General features: G+C 41.0%; 1 protein-coding gene across 1 annotated transcript; it reads right to left on the minus strand.

The window, feature by feature from the left end:
* Positions 1–281: 281 nt before the first annotated feature.
* Positions 282–16,508, minus strand: LOC308100699 (uncharacterized protein; the record flags this gene model as incomplete). Its single annotated transcript, XM_080449767.1, has 8 exons — positions 282–794; positions 2,479–2,645; positions 3,430–3,546; positions 7,673–7,800; positions 9,773–9,890; positions 12,305–12,435; positions 15,182–15,350; positions 16,455–16,508. The coding sequence occupies 8 exons, from the start codon at positions 16,506–16,508 to the stop codon at positions 605–607; spliced, it is 1,074 nt and encodes a 357-aa protein (XP_080305893.1). The 3' UTR covers positions 282–604.
* Between the last annotated feature and the right edge of the window lie 6,058 nt (positions 16,509–22,566).

The following is a 22,566-nucleotide window of genomic DNA, read 5'->3' on the forward strand; positions in this document are numbered from 1 at the left end:
TACTTCTAATAGAGAATTGTTATATTGTGGAGGAATTGCTACTTTTACAGCAGTAAAAAAGTGCTTCAGTCATAGACTGTAAAATATTTATGGACAAAGTGATGCAATTGGTTTTCTACAGACCGTAAATGAAGCCGATTTTTCAGCTATTTGAAATCCGCCGTCTTTAATTTATACAAAAAAGCAACCGGAAAACAATCGCTAAATGAATTCTATTGGTTGGGTACCTTGTCAATCAAGAGCAGGGGCGGAGAATGAATGCTATTGGTTGTGTAGCTTGTCAATCAAATCATCCCGCCTCTCCTAGAGCATACCCTACTTTATCGTTAATTTAAAAATAAATGGGACCATAATTTACCAAAACGCATATCATGATGATTGAAAGAAGACTTTAAACTAGCGACTGGAAGCATATAGTATTTATGACAATGTTTATTAAGGTAAGAAAATCAAGTCTAAAGTTCGTCAAAAACCCACCCACTTGCATTGAGAAAATATCTTTCTGACACCAGCAGGGGTAAAACAGTGAAACTACAGGCCATTCATATGAACTGTCACTTCCTATATAGACTCAATTTCAAAGCAGGAAGCTGGGCCCTTGGCTTCAGTTGTGGTCGGAGTCTTCAGACTCCTCCCCCTGCTGCGTCCAGTGCATCACATTCTTCTTCATCCTCCTCTTCCTCTCTCCCATCAGCATGGCGCCCAGCACGGTGACTATGATGGTAACGGTGATGATCAGAACGGTGACGGTCTCGGCCATGCACAGCTCCGTGTCAACGTCGGTCAGATGGTACCTGTTGCCACGGAGATAAAGAAGGGGTCTTCAACTGGGGGTCCGGGACCCCTAGGGCAGTGGTTGTCAAAGTGGGGTCCAGGGCAGTGGTGGACAAAGTACTCAAATGTAAAAGTAAAAGTATCAATACTGCAATGTAGAAATACGTTATCTGTAAAATACTCTCAGAATTTACTTGAGTAAAAGTACAAAAGTATTGGTATAAAAAAGTACTTAGAGTACCAAAAGTAGAAAGTACTCATTATGCAGAATGTCCCATTTCAAGTTTTCAAAATGTTAAAAAATATATATATTTTGAAAATAGCAGATCTACAAGCTCACAACGTGTCGCATCTCGACGCCTTGTGAGCTTGTAGATCGGCTATTTTCAAATAGCCGAAATATATAGAGAGCTTAAGTGGTTAATGTATCTTTAGTAATAAAAATCTAAATCTAAAAAGTAACTAGTAACTAAAGTTTTTAAATAATTATAGTGGAGTAAAAATAAAAAAATAAATGCCTTAGAGATGTAGTGGAGTAGAAGTAAAAGTATTGAAATTTGGAAATACTCCACAAATGTAACAAATCCCTAAACATTTTACTTAAGTACAGTACTTGAGTAAATGTACTTAGTTACTTTACACCACTGGGTCCGGGGACCCAACACTAAATTAGTTACAGTATCACAATCATGTTAACCACTTCAACCATAATTCCATAGGGGATATGAGCACCCAAAGGATGTGCAGTGTGGGTTATCCGCTGTGCACAGACAGTATATCAGGGATGGAAAGTGGCTGTTGGTCTTGTAGATTGGCTATTTTCAAAGCTATATATGTCAATAGCCGACATACGGGTTTGAAGTGCTCATGTGGCCGCTTCTTTTGGGCTTGTTTTCATAGACCTGGTTGCTTATTCCTCTCGCTAAATTTGGCAACACTGATCCCAATCCCATAGTCCGGGGGGACCAAAACTGCGGTCGTAGAGTTAGACAGTGTTTCCAAAAAAGGCTAATAAACAGCTTGAATTTGGGTAAAGTGAAAAACAGGCATTTGCTAATGAAGAATGGCCATGTGCAGTGGTGTAAAGTAACTAAGTACTGTACTTAAGTACAATTTTGACTTATTTTTGCTTTACTTGAGTATTTCCAGTTTTCAGTACTTTAACTTCTACTCCACTACATCTCAGAGGCAAATAGTACTTTTACTCCACTTTGACAACTTTTGTTACTAGTTACTTTTCAGATGCCTTATAAGTACGTGTATAATGCGTTATACACATGGGATGCATTGCAAGTGCTACCAAATTATGACATTATAAAACATACATTAACCACTTCAGCCCTATTTTATACACAGGCTATTTGAAAATAGCCGAACGCGTTGTGAGCTTGTAGATCAGCTAATTTCAAACATTTGACTACTTTTACTTTTGGTACTTTAAGTACATTTTGATACCAATACTTTTGTACTTTTACTCAAGTACATTTTTTATTCCGGACTTTTACTTATAACGGAGTACTTCTGCATTGCAGTATCAATAGGCTACTTAAGTAAAACATTTGAGTACTTTTTCCACCACTGGGCATGTTCAAGTAGAGAGCAATTGCTTCTGCCACTGAGGAGAACCAAGCACTTCAGACAGACTGACATTCCTTAAGTTATATGTAGGATATGAAGGATAATAATAATACTAATAATAATTACCCGCGCAGTATGGGCGGGGCTTCACAGCTCAGGTTGAGGTAGTCGTCCAGGTAGAGTCTCTGGACAGAACGGAGCTTCCGGAAGACTCTCTGCAGCTCACAGTCACACAGCCAGGGATTCCCCTGGAACAGGATGTGACTGCTGTGTGTGTGCAGAGACACGAAGGTCTGAAAACAACAACAACTATTATTATTATGAGTCTATTTATTAGTATTTATATTTTATTTATGTAAAAAAAAAAAAGATTTAAGACGATATAAACCTACTGGGAAACCTAACTTTTATTTCATCAAAAAAAGATTTTCGGGCTGTATCTAGGTTGGGGTGGGGGTGTGGGCGAGGCAGCGAGGCCTCTGATGTCACATCAGCTGAGTTTGTTTGGTTTTAGATGGTAAAGAAAAGAGTATCCTACGACACGTGCTGTCTTCTATTTTTATACTAAGATAAACCGAAAATCGGCCTTTGTCGTGGGCCCATTCTGACGTTAACACGGCCCTGACCCTAACGGCTGATGTGTCCATTCTATCAGCATGTTATAGGCTAATTCAAAAATCGCCATAATCGCCATTAATGGATTAGTGGGTATCCAGAGCTCTGCATTGGGCAGCAGGCAGCCAGGTGGTGCCGAGTGGACATTCTGAAGTAGACTACTGGACTTCAATGGCAGTTTCTCTGTAAACGATCTATATTTCACCTATAACCACAATTAGTGTCTGCCGTCTCGTAACATTTTAGCCGAGAAATTAGCCCTGTATTTGCTCAATATTTAGGCCTATTAATTTAATATAGCCAATGGCAACAGCTAGTTTCAGGACATACAGTACACAACCGGCTATGACTATGACGCACGCACGCACGCACACACACACGCACACGCACACACACACACACACACACACACACACACACACACACACACACACACACACACACACACACACACACACTGACCTTGAAGTGAATGCTGCTCATGTGGTTGTGAGTCAGACTGAGTAGAGTCAGGCTGGTCAGGGGTTTGAACACTCCTCCGTCTGTCTGACTGATCTGGTTCCCTCTCAGGTTCAATACCTACAATAATAATAACAAGTAAGACGCGAACGCCAAAAAAAAAAGTAACCAATAAAGAAATATATAAAAAATACAAAATAAATCTGCGTTAAAAGGAGCATCTTAGAAAAATACAAATTCACAAAAAAAACACTTTGAATGTTTTTGAACAATTCAACAAAGTGTTTGAAGTGCCTGTTTCACCCACTTCCGGGGGGCGGAGGCAAAGTCCGAGGCCGAAGTATTTGTTCGTAGACCCCCACTTAGGGGGGGTAGAAAACGTTTCGGAGCGATTCGGGCACTTTTCATTTAACATGGGGTTTCAATGGGGAGTTTTTAGGAGCCTTCTCCGGGGCGTGGCTTCCGGGGGAAGGGGCGGGCTTAAACGCAACCTTGACAGGTGTGTTCAGTTTTCAAAGACCTTTCATTTGATGTATGGTACCTCTATATTGGACATTTACTTGGCTGCACACAGGCAGTGCACACAATACTGCACACAGAGACGCGGACACACAAGCCGAGCATGGTGTCATAGTAAGCTTCACTTGCGCGGAGGCGCGCCTCCTTCCGCTGCGTTCGCAATAATAATAATAACATGAACACTCCTCCGTCTGTCTGACTGATCTGGTTACCTCTCAGGTTCAATACCTACAATAATAATAATAAATATAGCTGCAAGCAGCGATAAGCGGGGCCAGGGAATAGAGAGAGAGAGAGAGAGAGACAGAGAGAGAGAGAGAGAGAGAGAGAGAGAGAGAGAGAGAGAGAGAGAGAGAGAGAGAGTGTGAGTAAGAGATAGAGACGGAATAGATTGAAGAGAGAGAGAGAGAGACGGAATAGATTGAAGAGAGAGAGAGATAAACGGAATAGATTGAAGAGAAAGAGAGAGAGAGAGAAACGGAATAGATTGAAGAGAGAGAGAGAAACGGAATAGATTGAAGAGAAAGAGAGAGAGAGAGAGAAACGGAATAGATTGAAGAGAAAGAGAGAGAGAGAGAGAAACTGAATAGATTGAAGAGAAAGAGAGAGAGAGAGAGAATCGGAATAGATTGAAGAGAGAGAGAGAGAGAGAGAAACGGAATAGATTGAAGAGAAAGAGAGAGAGAGAGAAACTGAATAGATTGAAGAGAAAGAGAGAGAGAGACTTGGAAAAGGAATAGATTGAAGAGAGAGAGAGAGACATGGAAACGGAATAGATTGAAGAGAGAGAGAGCGAGAGAGACATGGAAACGGAATAGATTGAAGAGAGAGAGAGAGACATGGAAACATAATAGACTGAAGAGAGAGAGAGATGGAAGCAGAACGGATTGAATGGACATCTCAACCTATTGCCATTAACAGGAATCGAACCCTCAACCTTTGGATTAACAGGCTGCAACACTACCTATAGTGCTATAGCTTTGTACAGATTGAGGTTGTCTGTTGAAGATAAAAGTGAACCAGTGAAAGCAGCCGACCTACAAGCTCAGAAACACGTTGCTATCTGAAAAGTTGTGAGATTGTAGATCGGAGAGAGAGAGAGAGAGACATGGAAACGGAATAGATAAGGATAATTCCTTTAACAGGTCCGTTCATGAAAGTCCTTGCGGTCTTGTTTCCAATGAGGGCCTGTGAGCAATTAGGGGTTAAGAGTCTTGCTCAGGGACAAATTGCATTTGCTGGCCTGGCCTGGAATCGTACCTGGGGCAACTAGGGCCTCTGGCTCCCTAGGCTGGCTCACTAACCACTCAGCTATGGCCGCCCCTCAAAAGAGAGAGAGAGAGAGAGAGAGACATGGAAACGGAATAGATTGAAGAGGGAGACATGGAAACGGAATAGATTGAAGAGAGAGAGAGAGAGAGAGAGAGAGAGAGAGAGAGACATGGAAACAGAATAGATTGAAGAGAGAGAGAGACATGGAAACATAATAGATTGAAGAGAGAGAGAGATGGAAGCAGAATGGATTGATTGGACATCTCAACCTATTGCCATTAACAGGAATCGAACCCTCAACCTTCGGATTGACAGGCTGCAACACTACCTATAGTGCTATAGCTTTGTCCAGGCTAAGGTTGTCTGTTGAAGATAAAAGTGAACCAGTGAAAGCAGTCGATCTACAAGCTCAGAAACACGTTGCTATCTGAAAAGTTTTGAGATTGTAGATCGGCTATTTTCAGAATGAAGTATGTCATACATTGCAAAAAGAGACCTTTTCAGATAAGCATTTCATGTTATCTTTATCAATTGCATATGTATTCATTAATACAGTCTTGTAGTTTGCAATGCACTTTAAATGAAGTCTCCACCAAGTGAGGCTTGAACCGGCAACCTTGATGTTGTGAAACATTCACTTAAGCGGGAAGCCATTGGACCAACAGACCTGATACAGTGAAAACGGAGGTCAGACAGATTATACCATTTCACGCAAATAACTGAAAAATCCTGGGTTTAAGTGTTTTTCAAACTGCTCAAAATTGCGAACAATCTAAGGGCGGAGAGAGAGACATGGAAACGGAATAGATTGAAGAGAGAGAGACATGGAAACAATAGATTGAAGAGAGAGAAGGATGGAAGCAGAATGGATTGATTGGACGTGTCAACCGATTGCCATTAACAGGAATCGAACCCTCAACCTTCGGATTGACGGGCTGCAACATTACCTATAGTGCTATAGCTTTGACCAGGCTGAGGTTGTCTGTTGAAGATAAAAGTGAACCAGTGAAAGCAGCCGATCTACAAACTCAGAAACACGTTGCTATCTGAAAAGTTTTGAGATTGTAGATCGGCTATTTTCAGAATGAAGTATGTCATACATTGCAAAAACATACCCTCTCAAATAAGTATTTCAGGTTATGTTTAACAATTGCACATGTATTAATTGACACAATCATGTTGTGTGCAATGCAACTTTAATGAAGTCCGCATCAAGTGAGGCTTGAACTGGTTGTGAGGCACACGTTTAAGGGAGAAGCCATTGGACCAACAGACAAGAACCTGTGAAAAAGGAGATCACACAGATGATACAGTTTCACGCAAATAGCTGAAAAATCCTGGGTTTAAGTGTTTTTCAAACTGCTCAAAATTGCGGACAATCTAAGGGGGGAGCTTACTGGTCAACGTGATACATGTGTTCCTCATGAGTCAAGGCACATGTGTAAGCAGGTTTAATGGCTGTCGGCCAAACGAGGCATGACTTTTGCCTGTTTAAAGTTTGCACTTTCAAAAAATCGCTATAGCGCCCCCCTTTGACCAATTGGAGTAAGATTGGTTTCAGTAATATTTGGAATGACCCTCAACATTAACGCAAAGTTTCAAAGAAATGTGAGTCTGCATGTATGTGTTAGGGGCAGATGAATAATTGTCATAAAACTGCAATATTCATTGGCTCATTAAAGCTTAATTTTTTCACTTATGGAAAATCTTTTGCATCAGTTTGTCGGCATAGGTCCAAAGTTCATGTGTAAAACGTTTCGTGCAGATTACTCAAAAATCCCAGGAGGAGATAGGTTTTAACTGTTTTTCATATAATTCAAAATGGTGGGAGATCTAAAGGTCAGAGGTCAAAAGTCAGAGGGTTAAAGTTGTTCATCATGAGTAGACGCATGTGTGTATTGAAGTTCTATGGCTGTAGGTCAAACAGGGCATGAGTTGTACCTGTTCAAATTTGGCATTTTCAATTGAGTGCTATAGCGCCACCTTTTGACGAAAGATTGTGAGATTTATTTCTTGATAGTTTTTCATGACCATCTACCATATGGCCGAGTTTCGTAAAAAGCGACAGCACGGTTCAGCCAGAACTGCGAAAAGTGGCGGAAACAGAAGAATACGTACAATAATAAGACAGGTCCAGAGCTGAGCTCTGGCCCCGTAATAATAATAACATGAACACTCCACTGTCTGTCTGTCTGTCTGTCTTTCTGTCTGTCTGACTGACTGATCTGATTCCCTCTCAGGTTCAATACCTACAATAATAATAATACTACTACTACTACTACTACTACTACTACTACTACTACTACTACTAATAATAATAATAATAATAATAATAATAATAATAATAATAACAATATTAATGATAATAATAAAAACAATAATAACAACAACAATAGCCACTATTATTATATATTTTTATTTTTTTCATTTTATTATTATTTGTATAGGTTTTTACCTCCAGGGAGCGCAGCATAGAGAACATGTCAGCGTTCAGAGCAGTTAACATGTTGTCCTGTAGGTGGAGCTGTCGCAACGCACTCATGGAGCCAAACGCTCTGGTCTGAATGTTGTGGATCTGATTACCTGTAATTACATTACATTACATTATATTACTGGTCTGAATGCTGTGAATACCTGTCTGTCTGTCCGTCCATCCATTCATTGCATTAGATGGACGGATGGACAAATAGAAAGATAAATTAAATAGATAGAAAACAGTTGAAGATTCATTTTTCCTAACAGAGCTGCCCCCACCCTCACCATGTTTAAAACCACACTCAAAACCCACCTTTTAAGACTTGCATTCCCTACTAAAATCCCAAAATTTTGTTTATACTTTATTTTATCATTTTTTAACCTTTTTTAACTCGTTCTTCCTAATAAAGCTTGCTTCTGTAAAGCGACTTTGAGTACCTAGAAAAGCGCTATATAAATCGTATGTATTATTATTATTTTGGTATAGAGCACCGAAGTCCTGACGTCACTCGTTCATCCCCAGGTTTGCGGAAGTAATTTCTCTATGGAGAATAACATTGGGTCATCTTAGAATCGTCTCATATAAGAATTGTGGTCCAAAAATAAACACCGCGTGTCGGCGTTATTGTCAGGGAGGAGGTTCTGTATAGTTTATGATAGTCAGTCACTTATATTTGATACAGTCTGTTTCTGGCGAAAATGTAACTAATTTGGCGGAAGTAACATTAGCGTTTTCTCACCGTCAGTTGATGCTTCATATCCATATGAGTCAACCCGCCGTGGTCATTTGTTTATTTTTGGAACACAGTTCTTATTTGACGCGATATTAAATACGTCTATGGGATTCAGAACGGGGGTGGAAAACTGCGAACCAGGTAGACAAACAAAGGATGTGTAAATGACGTCAGACTTCGGCGGTCTATTATTCCACTACAAAGCTAAATGTATAACCTGGAACATTTCAGAAGCCGTGAAGTTCAGTTTTTTCTTCACATTTCCATTATAACGAGAACCACCCCAGAAGGTGGAGGCAGGCTATACGTCATGAAAAAACTGAAAAGTCATTTAAAAAAGCGACAAATAGCCAATTTACAAGGTTACAATGTGCCGCAAACCAGGTTTTGAGGTTAGATTTAGGCCTAGTTTCTGTGAGGTTAAGGTTAGAGACAGGCAGAGACAGGTCCCCGGGTGAAAACATCGGAAAAAAGGCAGCAGGACCATTGTTCCTAGATTTTGCAAGGGAAATAAGCAACCTGGTCTATGAGAACAAGACCAAAAGAAGCGGCAATATAGGCCACATGAGCACTTTAAACCTATACATCGACCTTTTGAAAATAGCCGATCTACAAGCTCACAACGTGTCCGTGTCTGCCAAGGACAAGTACATATTAATTTGAGGGTCCTTGACATGAAAATGTGTGAGAACCACTGGTTTAAACAACAATAGGAAGCAAAACCCAAATAAACAACTATACTTTCGAAACAGGCCTAAAAAAATTGCAATTCGTAACTACCAATATTTACAAGCAACTTTACAGAAAAACAAGTCTCAAGTGGCTTATAATAAGCGAAGAAACGCAAGTCTTATTTATCGCTGGACAACTTGTAATAATGACGTCAGCAATTGGCAAACAACTTTGGCATTCAAGCATTTCGGGGCCTCAGGTTTTGTACGGGTCCGAGGTTTGTACGGGTCCGGACCTCCGTTTTCTAATAATAGCCCATATAGGGTCCAGTCGGCTCCGGGTCGGTCATATTGGAGCCGTGAAGACCTCTGCAACACTGAGCATGACATCGTTCACTTAGTTCTTGTAGATAAAAAGAGCCATTTTGGTTCATCTGTGAGGTTGAGTCTCTGCAGAGCCTCCAGGTGGTAGAAGCTGTCACTGTCTTAAATAGATACCAGATCTAATCTATACTAGATAGTATAAAGATGATAGATCTAATCTATAATAGATAGTATAATAGATACTAGATCTAATCTATACTAGACAGTATAAAGATGATAGATCTAATCTATAATAGATAGTATAATAGATCAATCTAATCTGTGATAGTTAGATAATATTTGATAAATTACCTGTGAGGTTGAGTCTTTGCAGAGCATCCAGGTGGTAGAAGCTGTCACTGTCCAGGACAGACAGCCAGTTGTAGGCCAGTTGAAGCTCCTTGAGGAAGCCCAGCCCCAGAGAGAAGCCCTGCAATTCACACCCCACGGTTATTAGAGTCAACTCAAACTAACGAAATAACAGAGAGTAGATTAACAAATCCATTTGAATTAACGGAAATACAATTAAAAAACAAGGCTTCCCTTCAAACACTTGGTGTGTTTACAATACTAACTAAAACTAACTAAAATCATGGAGCAGGATGTCCTCAGTTTGTCTTTATCTTCAAAATTTAAAAAATGGCCGAACATAGCAGATTCATTTTTCGGCCCTTGTTGAATCTTGCCCCCGACTAATCCATATTTCAATAAAAAAAACACTGAAACTAAAACTGAAGCAAATCAAAACCAAACTAAAATTATACGCTTTTTTTCACAAAATCTAAACTAAACTAAACTAAACAAGCAAACCCGCTTTTATAAAAGCGAATAAAAACACAATAATAATAACCTGGCCCAGTGCAGGTTATTATAATCCTAAAGGGTCATCTCTATGTTGTCCGGGTTCTATGTTCCCCACTTACCTTAGGGTTATGGTTTAGTGTTAGTGTTAGGGTTAGGGTTAGGGTTAGGGTTAGTGTTAGTGTTAGTGTTAGTGTTAGGGTTATGGTTTAGTGTTAGTGTTAGTGTTAGTGTTAGTGTTAGGGTTAGGGTTAGGGTTATGGTTTAGTGTTAGTGTTAGTGTTAGTGTTATAGGGTTAGGGTTATTGTTTAGTGTTAGTGTTAGTGTTAGGGTTAGGGTTAGGGTTAGGGTTAGGGTTAGGGTTATTGTTTAGTGTTAGTATTAGGGTTAGGGTTAGTGTTAGTGTTAGTGTTAGTGTTAGTGTTAGTGTTAGTGTTAGGGTTAGGGTTAGGGTTAGTGTTAGGGTAACGGTGCGTTTTAACAGCGGGTGATCAGGATAGTATTTTCCGGAAGTGCATTATATGTCTATGAGAGCCGGCAACTACTGGCGATAGGGCGAAGTGGGCGGGGGGGGCGATGAAAGATGGATTTTCTTTATCTTTTGGACGATGTCGCCCGAGAGTTGCCCGCTGTTAAAACGTACTGTAAGGCTTAGGGTAAGGCTTAGGGTAAGGCTCGGGTTGGGTAAGTGGGGAACATAGAACCCGGGGAATTGTCTATACTGTACGATACAGGGCTTCAAGAAAAAATGGCTGTAAAATTTGCTTTCTTTCTGTGGCTCCAATCTTCATTGATGTGAATACCAAGCAGAGCCTGGATAGCTCAGACGGTAGAGCATCAGACTTTTAATCTTCAGGGTTCAAGTCCCTGTTCATGCTTGCAAGAATATGTCAATATTTGAGGTGTTGTTGCAGCAGAGCATGGTAGTGCATGCTTTAATTCATGCTTAAAATCGGCCTAAATTGGCAGTGTCTTTGAGGTAAGCTCCACAGCGCTGACACCTTTAAATATGTCATCAAGTCTTTGGCTGATTCAACTGGAAAGTAAAACCACACATCTGTCAATAGATTCTAGTCTGAAGAATGCAGGTTATGGTCCCAGCACCTCTACAAATGCAGTTATTGCCCATAGAGACCAGTTATTATCCGGATAAAGAACTAATTGGATACACGAGTATACCAATGCCATAGGTGCTTATCTCAAACTATATAATCAGAAAGAATGTTTGCCAGAAGTGTGTTGTCTGTACTGTACGATACAGGGCTTCAAGAAAAAATGCCATGTCATTGGCTGTCAAATTATGTTTCTTTATGTGGCTCCAAAGTTCATTGATGAGAATTCCAAGCAGAGCCTGGATAGCTCAGACGGTAGAGCATCAGACTTTTAATCTGAGGGTCCAGGGTTCAAGTCCCTGTTCAGGCTTTCCGTTTATGCTTGTAAGTATATGTAATTGTTTGAGGCGCTATGTGGCGTTGCAGAGGAGAATGTTAGCACCTGCTCAAAATTGGCCTGAAATCGCTGTGTCTTTGAGGTAAGCTCCACAGTGCTGACTGACACCTTTAAAAATGGCATACAGGCTTTGACTGATTCAACTGGAATGTAAAACCAGACATCTGTCAATATTCTAGTGAGTCTGTAGAATGCGGGTAATGGTCCGAGCACCTCTATAAATGCAGTTATTGCCCATAAAGACCAGTTATTATCTGGATAAACAACTAATTGGAGAATGCGGGTATCGATCCTGTCACCTCTCGCATGCTAAGCGAGCACTCTACCATCTGAGCTAATTACCCTTTAGCATAGCTTTTCTGCAAGAAAACCTCGATGTCGAGAGTTGGCCTCAGAATTAGCCAAAAATCCCAATACATACATCCCTATGTTCCCTAGGTTCTTTGTTCCCCGGGTTCTATGTTCCCCATTTACCTCAGGGTTAGGGTTTAGCTTAGGGTTAGGTAAGCGGAGAACATAGATCCCGGGCAACATAGAACCTGGGGAACATAGATATGCCCCCGTTCCTGCTCAGGTCAAGTCTATGTACTAACCTGGCCCAGGATAGACAGGCGGTTCCTGCTCAGGTCCAGTCTCTGCAGGAACTCCAGGTGGGAGAAGGTTCCGTCCTCCACGGTGCTGATGCTGTTGTTCTGCAGCAGCAGGATACGCAGCTTGCGAGCCCCTTGGAAGAGGGTATCGTTATTATTATCATTATGTTTGACTTTTTATTCCTTTTTCTCCCCAATTTTACTTGTTTTTGCCAATTGATTACTCACACATTTGTGTGTTGTCACTGCTGTTGTATCCTACTAACTAACCTGCCAGTGAGGAGCCCCCACCGGGAGGACGTAGAGCCTTCGTCCTACTCCTCCCGCCCAACACTCCCTGCTGACAGGTGCTGCCCCCAGCCCGTAGGAGTACCCTCCCCGCCCGGCTTCCCTCCCCTGACCTCGGGCCAATTGTGTTCGTATAGACGCTCGACAAATCGGTGGATTCGAACCCACAACCTCTGCGGTGGTGGGCAGGCACTGTGCCACTGCACCACCCAAGCGAGGAATTTATCAACTCTAATTCAGATTCTGCTCATTGATTCCGGTTCTTATCAATTCCTCATGTTGGTTCCATGATGGTAAAAGAAATAAAGAATATGAAAATAAATTAAAATATTCGAAGATAAGGTTTCATAGCTGAATGGTGAGAGAGCCTGTCTGGGGAACTGCAGGTACCAGGTACGATTCCCGGCCTGGCCAGCAATGTGTCATATGTAACTGGTTGAAGCGTCCTTGAGCGAGACACTTAACCCTCTAACTCAGAGGTCTTCAACAGGGGGTCCGTGACCCCTAGGGGGTCCGCGGAGGTACTGCAGGGGGTCCGCGAAATTGTTGTTAGATTAAACAATCTTTTTGTTTTTAAACATTTTTAAAACTTTTTTTTTTTTTTTTATGTTTTTTTTTTTCCAATTCCACCAAGACCAAGGAGATATTATTAGTTGAAGATCTAGACTCCTATCCACTTCCTTGTTAACTTAAAACTTAAAAATGCTGTATTTCGGCTCCTGAGTACTTTTTTTTTTCCAATGAAAAACTCTGGCACTGGCTAAAAAAATATGAAATAATTCTGGCAGTCAATGTGTTAAACATGACATATTTTAATTTTACATTTACAACCAGCACATCTACTTAAACGTTCAGGCAGTTTATGTACAGTAGATGTACTGGTTGTAAATGTAAAAAAATAAATAAAAAAATGAACAAGTAGCGTCATGACGCTTGTGACAGACGAGAGTGATGTGAACCATGGCTACTACTGGGACAACCTGTATAGGAGCAGGCAACCATTGTTTCATATAAAACACAATTTTATACATAAATATACGATATATGTGGTGGCCCCCCTACCCTACGAGGTAGGGGGTCCCTGATCCATCACCCCATCAGTTTGGGGGTCCCTGGCCTGAAAAGGTTGAAGACCCCTGCTCTAACTGCTCCACGGCGCTTGTGGGCAGCAATCAGTTGGTTGAGCTGAAACAGAATTTCCCCAGCGGGAGCAAATGGGTCAATATTATCCACCCAAAATATTAAGTTTCAAGGGATTTCACTTTAAAACATGTTTGGGGCCATTTTAACCCCAGACAGTTTTTAAGTTGCTTGATCCAGTATTTAGATTTAGATATTTGGTATTCATTTTATCAGACACAGCCCTTTCCTATCCAAATACCGTAATATCGTAATGTCAAACACCATTTTAGCCATGTTAGATTGATTGAAAACACCCTTCCTTGGTTCTGGTGACTGATATTGTCCTTCGTAATTTTTTTCAATTACTTTTTTCAATTATTTTATTTTATTGATTTATTATTATACATTTTTAATTTTCCAAGCAAATTATGAAACAATAATGAAAAAAGGTGAAAAAACACGGCCCCCTCACGCATTAGAAGGGGGCCGTCCAGTCCAGAACCAATACCTAATCAGAAGCCGCAGGCCGTTTTCTCCCGTTTGTGCACGAAGATAGGAGGCTTGCCAGACTGTAAAGCGAAGTGAGAACAAACAAAAAAACGCTGAACTTAGCGATCAGTCTGGATGCCAGGCTACATTTTCACTATGATTTTAGTTTGTTTTAATTGTGTAAACATGAAATACCTTTAGTCACCTGTCTTTGTTTTATTTTAATGTTTTTGGGGGGTTTTCTGTTTGTTTTTCCAATTCTAGTTTTAATTATTTTATTAGTTTCAGGTAAATATGATAACCTCGCTCGAGCGCTGCCTTATAGACGTGACTCAGGGAGACAAGGAGCCTTATTCAATAGAGGTGTCGGGAGACAAGGAACCTTAGTCAACAGGTGTGGTGAGGTGGAGTGTAGGTAAGTACATTTACTCAAGTGTGTTAAGTACAAATTTGAGTAATGTTTTACTTTACTTGAATATTTAAAATGTTCAGTACTTTTACTTCTACTCCATTACATCTCAGATGCAAATATTAGTACTTTTTACTTCACTACAATTATTTGAAAACTTGAGTTACTAGTTACTTTGTAGATGTTTCTTATTATTGCAAAACATCCATTAACCACTTTATCCCTATATACTTCGGCTATTTGAAAATAGCTGATTTAGATCTGCTATTTTCAAAATATGTTTTGAAAACTTGTGAAATGGGACATTCTGCATAATGAGTACTTTCAACTGTTGGTACTTGAAGTAAATTTTGATACCAATACGTTTGTACTTTTACTCAAGTAAATTTTGATTACATGACGTTTACTTGAAACAGAGTATGTCTACTACGTTACACAGTATCTGTACTTTTACTTGAGTAAAACGTTTCAGTACTTTTCCCACCACTGGAGACTTAGGAACCTCATTGGACAGAGGGTGTCGTGAGGTGAGGTGGAGTGTTTTGGGCGACACCTAGGTGGCTGAGGCTTGCCTTGGAAGGAGCGCGGGGCCAGGGAGGACAGCAGGTTGTGGCTCAGGTCCAGCAGCTCGGTGGAGGGGGGGAGGGCGAGCGGGTAGCGGGTGAAACCCGCCCCGGAGCAGATGGTCAGCTTCACGTCCACCCTGCAGTCACAGCCCGGCTCACACCACCCAGCATGCACCTGGCCGTGGAGATCGCAGCACAAACGTTGCCGTTCGGGGCAGAAACTTCTAATCTCCATATTCTAGCATTTAGTGTTTTTTTTTATTTATATATAAACCTATTTAGACCGGGAAAGATTTTTAGATTTCTTTGGGCTATTAAAAAATAGCAGCTACATAAGCTCATAGCGCGCTATGAGCTTGTATATCTGCTAATTTTGAAAAATCATGAACATTTGTGCAAATCTTTGATTTTTTTTTCAAAGCGAACATTTGTAACTCTGTTACAACTTCTGGGGGTCCCTGGAACATTTTTTTTTTAAATGGGGGTCCACGGCCAAATACGTATCATTTTGGGTGGTCCTTGACATTTTCTTTTTTTTTTACTATTAGGATTTAGAAGATATTTGTAGAATCCCCCAGAAGCAAAGATTTGAGTTACAAAATGTTCGCTTAAAAAAATATTATTCAAAGAGTTGCACAACATTTCCAAGATTTCCCCCCCAAAAAATAGCAGATCTACAAGCTCATAGCGCGGCACTCGGTGCCGCGCTATGAGCTTGTAGATCTGCTATTTTTTGAATAGCCCAAAGAAATCTAAAAATGACACAGATGCGTTCCCGGCTTTAATGGGTTAACGCTGTACTTGATCATACTACAGCGTCACACAAAAGCATAAAAAGTAGCAGAGCCACAAGCGACGCGCTTCGAGCTTGTAGATCTGCTACTTTTGATGCTTTTCAATTTGTATCCTGAAAAGTAACTGTTTTGGACATGGGAGACGTTGGAGACGATAATTTAGTTCATTATGACTCACAAAAGTATAATAATTACATAAACAATGTATTTAGCGCTTTTCTAAGTACCCAAATTAAGCTTTACACGGGGGGAGGAGAAAACAACCATTAAAAACATCTACTTTATTAGGACATTAGGACAAAGCTGTAAATAGGACAAACAAACTGATAACAGACCTAAGCTAAGTAGGTCGTTAATTCACAAAAAAACACAAAAAGTAAAAAATGAAATGAAATAAAAGATAGATATGAGGTTTCTGCCCGACAGCAACGATATACATATTAAATATCACACATTCTAGTATTGTCATATTGGCCACTACAAACCTTCACCACCTCCTCCGTCAGCACCAGGAGGAAGACCACCAGCCACACCTTCATCGTTCCACAGCTCTCTGGAAACACAACGGAATAGATACATGAAGCTTCATGTTAGCGCAGTGGATCTCAAGCGTTTTCACTTCAAGGACCACCATGACTCTGAAAGTGTACAAAAAATGGAACCAAATGGACCCTTGCAGGTCTGTAACTCTGTACAAATGGAACCAAATGGACCCTTACAGGTCTGTAACTCTGAGAGTGTACAAATGGAACCAAATGGACCCTTACAGATCTGTAACTCTGTACAAATGGAACCAAATGGACCCTTACAGGTCTCTAACTCTGAGAGTGTACAAATGGAACCAAATGGACCCTTACAGGTCTGTAACTCTGTACAAATGGAACCAAATGGACCCTTACAGTAGAGCTCTTCACGGGTCAAAAAAAAGCGGTCCAGAACCGAAATGGAAATGTGAAATCTGATCCAATTCCGACCCGTTCCGAAAAAAAAATCAAATAACAAAACCAAACCCGAGTGGACCCGTGACAGTTTTGTCCGGCCCGTTCCAAAAAAAAAAATTCGGACCCGGACCCTAATTGGACTGGTGAAATTTGTTCTGAAACCCGATTATTTACGAGATTTTACAGACCCCGACCCTGCAGACACCCCTTCAAAAAAGCGCATAATGAAACAATACAAAAATAAATAACTATGCGCAGAGGTGTTAATGTAATATGTGTGACAAAAGGTTTTCTTTGTAAATAAATGTGGACTCTATGAAATAACAGCAGCTATTGACCAAAGACCATTTTATGATTAAAGCTTAGCTTTTCACCTCGCAGCGGGCTTGCCTTGCACTTGCAGTGCGGTGCAACATCAGTGCAAAGTAACTAAGTACATTTACTCAAGTAGCTACTGCACTAATAGCCGCTCTACAAGCTCACACTGCGTCGTGTCGTTCCGGACTTCCACTTGTAATAGAGTGTTTCTACATTGCAGTACTGATACTTTTACTTAAACACCGCTGGTGCACATGCATTGCGTAGCTCAATTTTTTTGAGCTACTAGCCTAAAACATCGTGCAACACATCACACACAAGTTAAACAGCACTTCATTGCATTTCTCTCCTGATTAGTGCAGCCGCGCGCACACGCAGTAGGCATACTACGGGTCTTTTCGGATCCACTCGGGTATTACACATAATGATAGACAGACCCGAGTTCCGAGGTGCAGTACATTAGGATGCTGCGTGGACACACATACTGTATATCGGGTGTCTGTTGGGGGCCAGAAGAAAAGCAGGTTTCAGGTTTCCTGTCCGACCTCAATACCACCTGCAGACCCACACTGTCTGCAAGTAGCTAACCCTGCTAGACACAAACAAAGTGCTTTTGTATTACTGTACTTAACCCACTAAGACCTGAGTCCGACACTACAGTTTTCTGAAAAAACTCATGTTATTATCAGTGGTGCTCAAACCACTGGCCGCGGACCCCCATCTCAAAATATTTTTGTTCCAGGGATCCCCAGAAGCAAAGATTTGAGTTAAAAATGTTCGCTTTAAAATAATATATTTACTCAAAGATTGGACAAATTGTCTACATTTTTCAAAAATAGCAGATCTACAAGTTCATAGCGCAGCACGACTCATCCGCGTCCTCGTCGTGGCGTCTACGTCTCTAAACAGATCAGCGAATACGCTAAGAAGCACTGGCACTAGATGTACTCTGTTTTAAAAAACCTCTGGCACTAGATGTGTTAAGAGCCTGTCAACCTCAATAAAATTATACAATGTGCACGTACAAAAAAAAAACTGATCTGATAACACAATGTGTGATATGTATTTTTTTTCCTTAACCAATTAAGTTTGCAATTATTGAAATATAGTGTTTATTCATGTGCTTCTCTTTCCGACATTCCGATGCATTCCATCACGGCTCCAGTTTACGACCCCTCAAAATAATCATATTTGAACTGGAGACCCCCCAAAATAATCATGTTTGAACTAGAGACCCCCCCAAAATAATCATATTTGAACTGGGGACTTCCACAGATAAATATTGTGAAAATAGCTGATCTACAAGCTCACAACACCTCGCAGCGCGAGGCGCTGCAGTGTTTGTAGATCAGCATTTGTGTAGTAAAGTTTGTAGATTACTTTTGATGCAGTAATGGTCTTTTTTCATTTAATTTAAGAAATAATATTTTTTTATTAAAAAGTGCTTAAAAGTCCTTAAATTGTCACTTCATTGTCATCTGGACACCCCCCAAAATCATGTAGGGACTAGGGACCCCCCTGGGGTCCATGGATTACAACTTAAAATGCATTATAAATTAACCACGTAAGTCCTATTTATGTATTTATTAATAAATCAATAAATACATACACACATAGGCTACATCAATAAATCAATAAATACATATACATCAATCAATCAATAAACAAACAAACAAACAAATACATATCTCACAATGTGTCAATAGACAGATAGATAGATAGATAGATAGATAGATAGATAGATAGATAGATAGATAGATAGATAGATAGATAGATAGATAGATAGATAGATAGAGCCTACCTGTAGTGTTGAACTGCAGGGTGTCATCTGAACGTCAACAATGTGGTCGTCTGTGGAACCAGACATGTGATCCTCCCTCAGGGGACAATAGGAGAGGAGAGGAGAGGAGAGGGGGGGTGAGGGGAGGGGAGGGGGGGGTCTGAGGAGAGGAGAGGAGAGGGGAGGCTAGTGGAGGAGCATTTTACACACGGGATCGTGGGGATGAATTATCGTTCATTTGAATGCATTACAAGAGACGAAAATGGAAATTGACTGATATCAGAGCGCTCTATGACCACAACACCAGAGCATTCTGAGATCGGAAAAGATTCTCATGGCATTTATGCTGTTTTGTTTGGTTCCATACGTATGTATGTCATCCCGGTTAGACTACTGCAACAACATCCTCCATGGCATCACCTCCAAAGTCCTCAATAAACTCCCAATATGTTAAAAACTCAGCTGCCCACCTGCTCACTCACACCCGCTCCAGAGACAGTGTTGCCAGATTCTGTGAGAGAAACAAGCAACCAGGTCTAGGAAAACCAGCCCAAAAGAAGCGACTATGGGCCACATGAGCACTTTAACATATACATCAGCCATTTGAAAATAGCAGATCTACAAGCTCATGCGATGCGACGCGTTGTGAGCTTGTAGATCGGCTATTTTCAAATAAAATCTTACGGGGAAATTATAATAAGCAGATCTTGAAACCCTGTCCAGAGACCATAATTATCATGCCAGTCCTCCACGACCTCCACTGTCTCGCTGCTCACCACCTACAAGGCACTGCACAACCTGCCCCCCCCCCCCCTACCTCTGTGCCCTCTTCCAGCCACATGTCCCGTCCCGTTCCCTCAGGTCCAGTGACGCCTGGAGGTCCCCAAGACCAGGCTCCGTACCTGGGGCGACAGGCCTCTTCTCTGTGGCTGCCCCCCCCCCCCCCTCCCTCTGGAATGCACTCCCCAAACACATCAGAGACGCCCCCCCTCTTCCCTACCTTCAAAACCGCCCTTTTTTTGTTTGTATTGCTTTTAATTATTATCTTTTGCTTATCTGAGGTTTTCTTAATAAAGTTGTTCTCTGTTTTTGTCCTCTCCCCTGGACCCCACACACATGTAAAGCGTCTTTGAGTACTTAGAAAAGCGCTATATAAATTGCAGATATTATTTTTAATTTAGGGGAGGAGAGGAGAGGAGAGGAGAGGAGAGGAGAGGGAAAGGAGAGGAGAGGAGAGAGAGGGACTAGAGGAGAGGAGAGGAGAGGAGAGGAGAGGAGAGGAGAGGAGAGGAGAGGAGAGGAGAGGGAGAGGGAGAGGAGAGGAGAGGAGATAGGTCAGGACATTCCCAATAATGACAGCTAATTACAACAATAAAACAACAGCCAGTACCAGGCACCACAGAACACAGAGGAAGTTTAGGGACCCCCCAGAGCGCACGCACGCACGCACACACACGCACACGCACACGCACACGCACACGCACACGCACACCCGCACGCACGCACGCACAAATGGACACTTAACTGTTGTACTATATTATATTATCATATACTATCTTACACTACGGTATTATATTTGCTATTATTGTTATTGCTACTACTTGTATCTCTCTCTCTGTCTCTCCCTCTCTCTCTCTTCTTTCACCCCGACACGGTCGAGGCAGAAGGCCGCCCACCCTAGAGCTTAGGGTCTGCCTGACATTTCTTCCAGTTTCAGGGGAGTTTTTCATTGGCACTGTCGCAAAATTGCTTGCTCAGTTTAATACAATTGAATTTGATTGAAAAAAAATTGTGTTGTTGACTCATTATGCAACATGCTAGAATTGGTCTGTATTGTTAACAGTTTCTACCCGGCTACCATCAGAATGTTGACCAGGCCTGAACACAGCCTGCTCTCAGCCTGGAATGAAATACAACCACCCCAAGTATAGAAGTTATACTGTAAACATGCATTAAATGTTGCTTGATAAGTTTTTTTCACATTGATTAGAAACTGACAAAATATCGATTATAACATTGTTAAGTGATGGACAGGGTGGTCATTTGGTTCCATTTGTACACTCACAATAGCACTGTGGATTTCACAATGTAAAGTATAGGGTCCCAGAGATTATTATTATTAATAATAATAATGGTGGTGTGCTTGTGGAAATGTGTTAATTCTATAATTGTCATTTAGTATTCTGTGTGGATTGACATTTAGCAGGTATCATTGCAGAGGTCAGAGGTCAAATGTCTCACACAGAAATCACATTGAAATGCACAGACACCAGGCTGATGCAATGTGGTCTTGTTGCCAGTAGATGGCACTGTAACACTGCAGTTCTGTTCTATATGGCTGCATAGACTAACTGAGAGGCTGAAAGACATTTACAAATATGAGATCATATAGATATATAAAACACCTATTATCTTTAAACCCAATAATTCCCACCAGAAGACCTACGTAGTAGGGACAGCAGGGAAATGATTAATTTAACAGGAGAAATTCAAGAGTTTTATTGTTACATATCATATGAGGGGCGGCATATCATATAGGGCCGGCAGTGGCTCAGGGGTAGAGTGGCCAGGTAGAGTGAACTGGAAACCGCAAGGTTCCCAGTTTGATCCCCGGCTGGGGGGCTCCCAGAGTTAGTGTCGAAGTGTCCTTGAGCAAGACGTTGTACCCCTAATTGCTCCCGAAGAGCAGGTTGGTGCCTTGCATGTTTTCCTCCACCATCGGTGTGTGAATGGGTGAATGTAATGCACAATCTATGTAAAGCGCTTTGGATAAAAGCGCTATATAAATGCACCATTTACCATTTATGATAATATCATCTGTCAGGTGTAAACCTCATATGCACAAAACTGTTACTTTTCAGGATTCAAATTTAAAAATAGCAAAGGTAGCAGATCTACAAGCTCAACACGAGCTTGTAGATCTGCTACTTTTGATGCTTTTGTGTGACGCTGTAGTATGATCAAGTAGGGCGTTAATTTATGAAAAAACAAAAAGTAAAAAATATGGAGAGAAGAGGTTTCTGCCCGACAACAATGATATGTAACAATAAAAGATTCAAATTATGGTTTTCATATATCAGAGTAGCCTAAGCTGCACAATGAATAGAAAAAGGATTTGGTTTTGATTCTTCAACATTGTAGCAATAACCACAATAACAAAGATCATTTAGAATAACAATAGAAGGTAAAGAAAAACAATAATGTATATTATTCATATCACACTTTGAGGATCTTTTAGAAAATTGCAGATCAGCAAGCTCACAATGTGTCGCATCTGAGCTTGAGGATAGTAGAAATGTAGAGTTCAAGAAGTTAAAGTGATTTCGTATCAACTCATTTTGCTGGGGACCCACTGGTACCCCATCAAGGACCTCTGACATAAAGAATGGACTCCCTCCTTCCCAGTACCAAACATAGCCAGTCCACACCGGATAGCAGATCTACAAGCTCACATCCAGTCTACACCAGTTTAAAACCCAGAAGACAAGAACAAACTAATCCAGTCCACAGCAGTTAAAAACCCAGAAGACAAGAACAAACTAATCCAGTCCACAGCAG

The sequence above is a fragment of the Gymnoscopelus braueri genome (genome assembly GCF_963280865.1).
Source record: "Gymnoscopelus braueri genome assembly, chromosome: 14".
NCBI lineage: Eukaryota > Metazoa > Chordata > Actinopteri > Myctophiformes > Myctophidae > Gymnoscopelus > Gymnoscopelus braueri.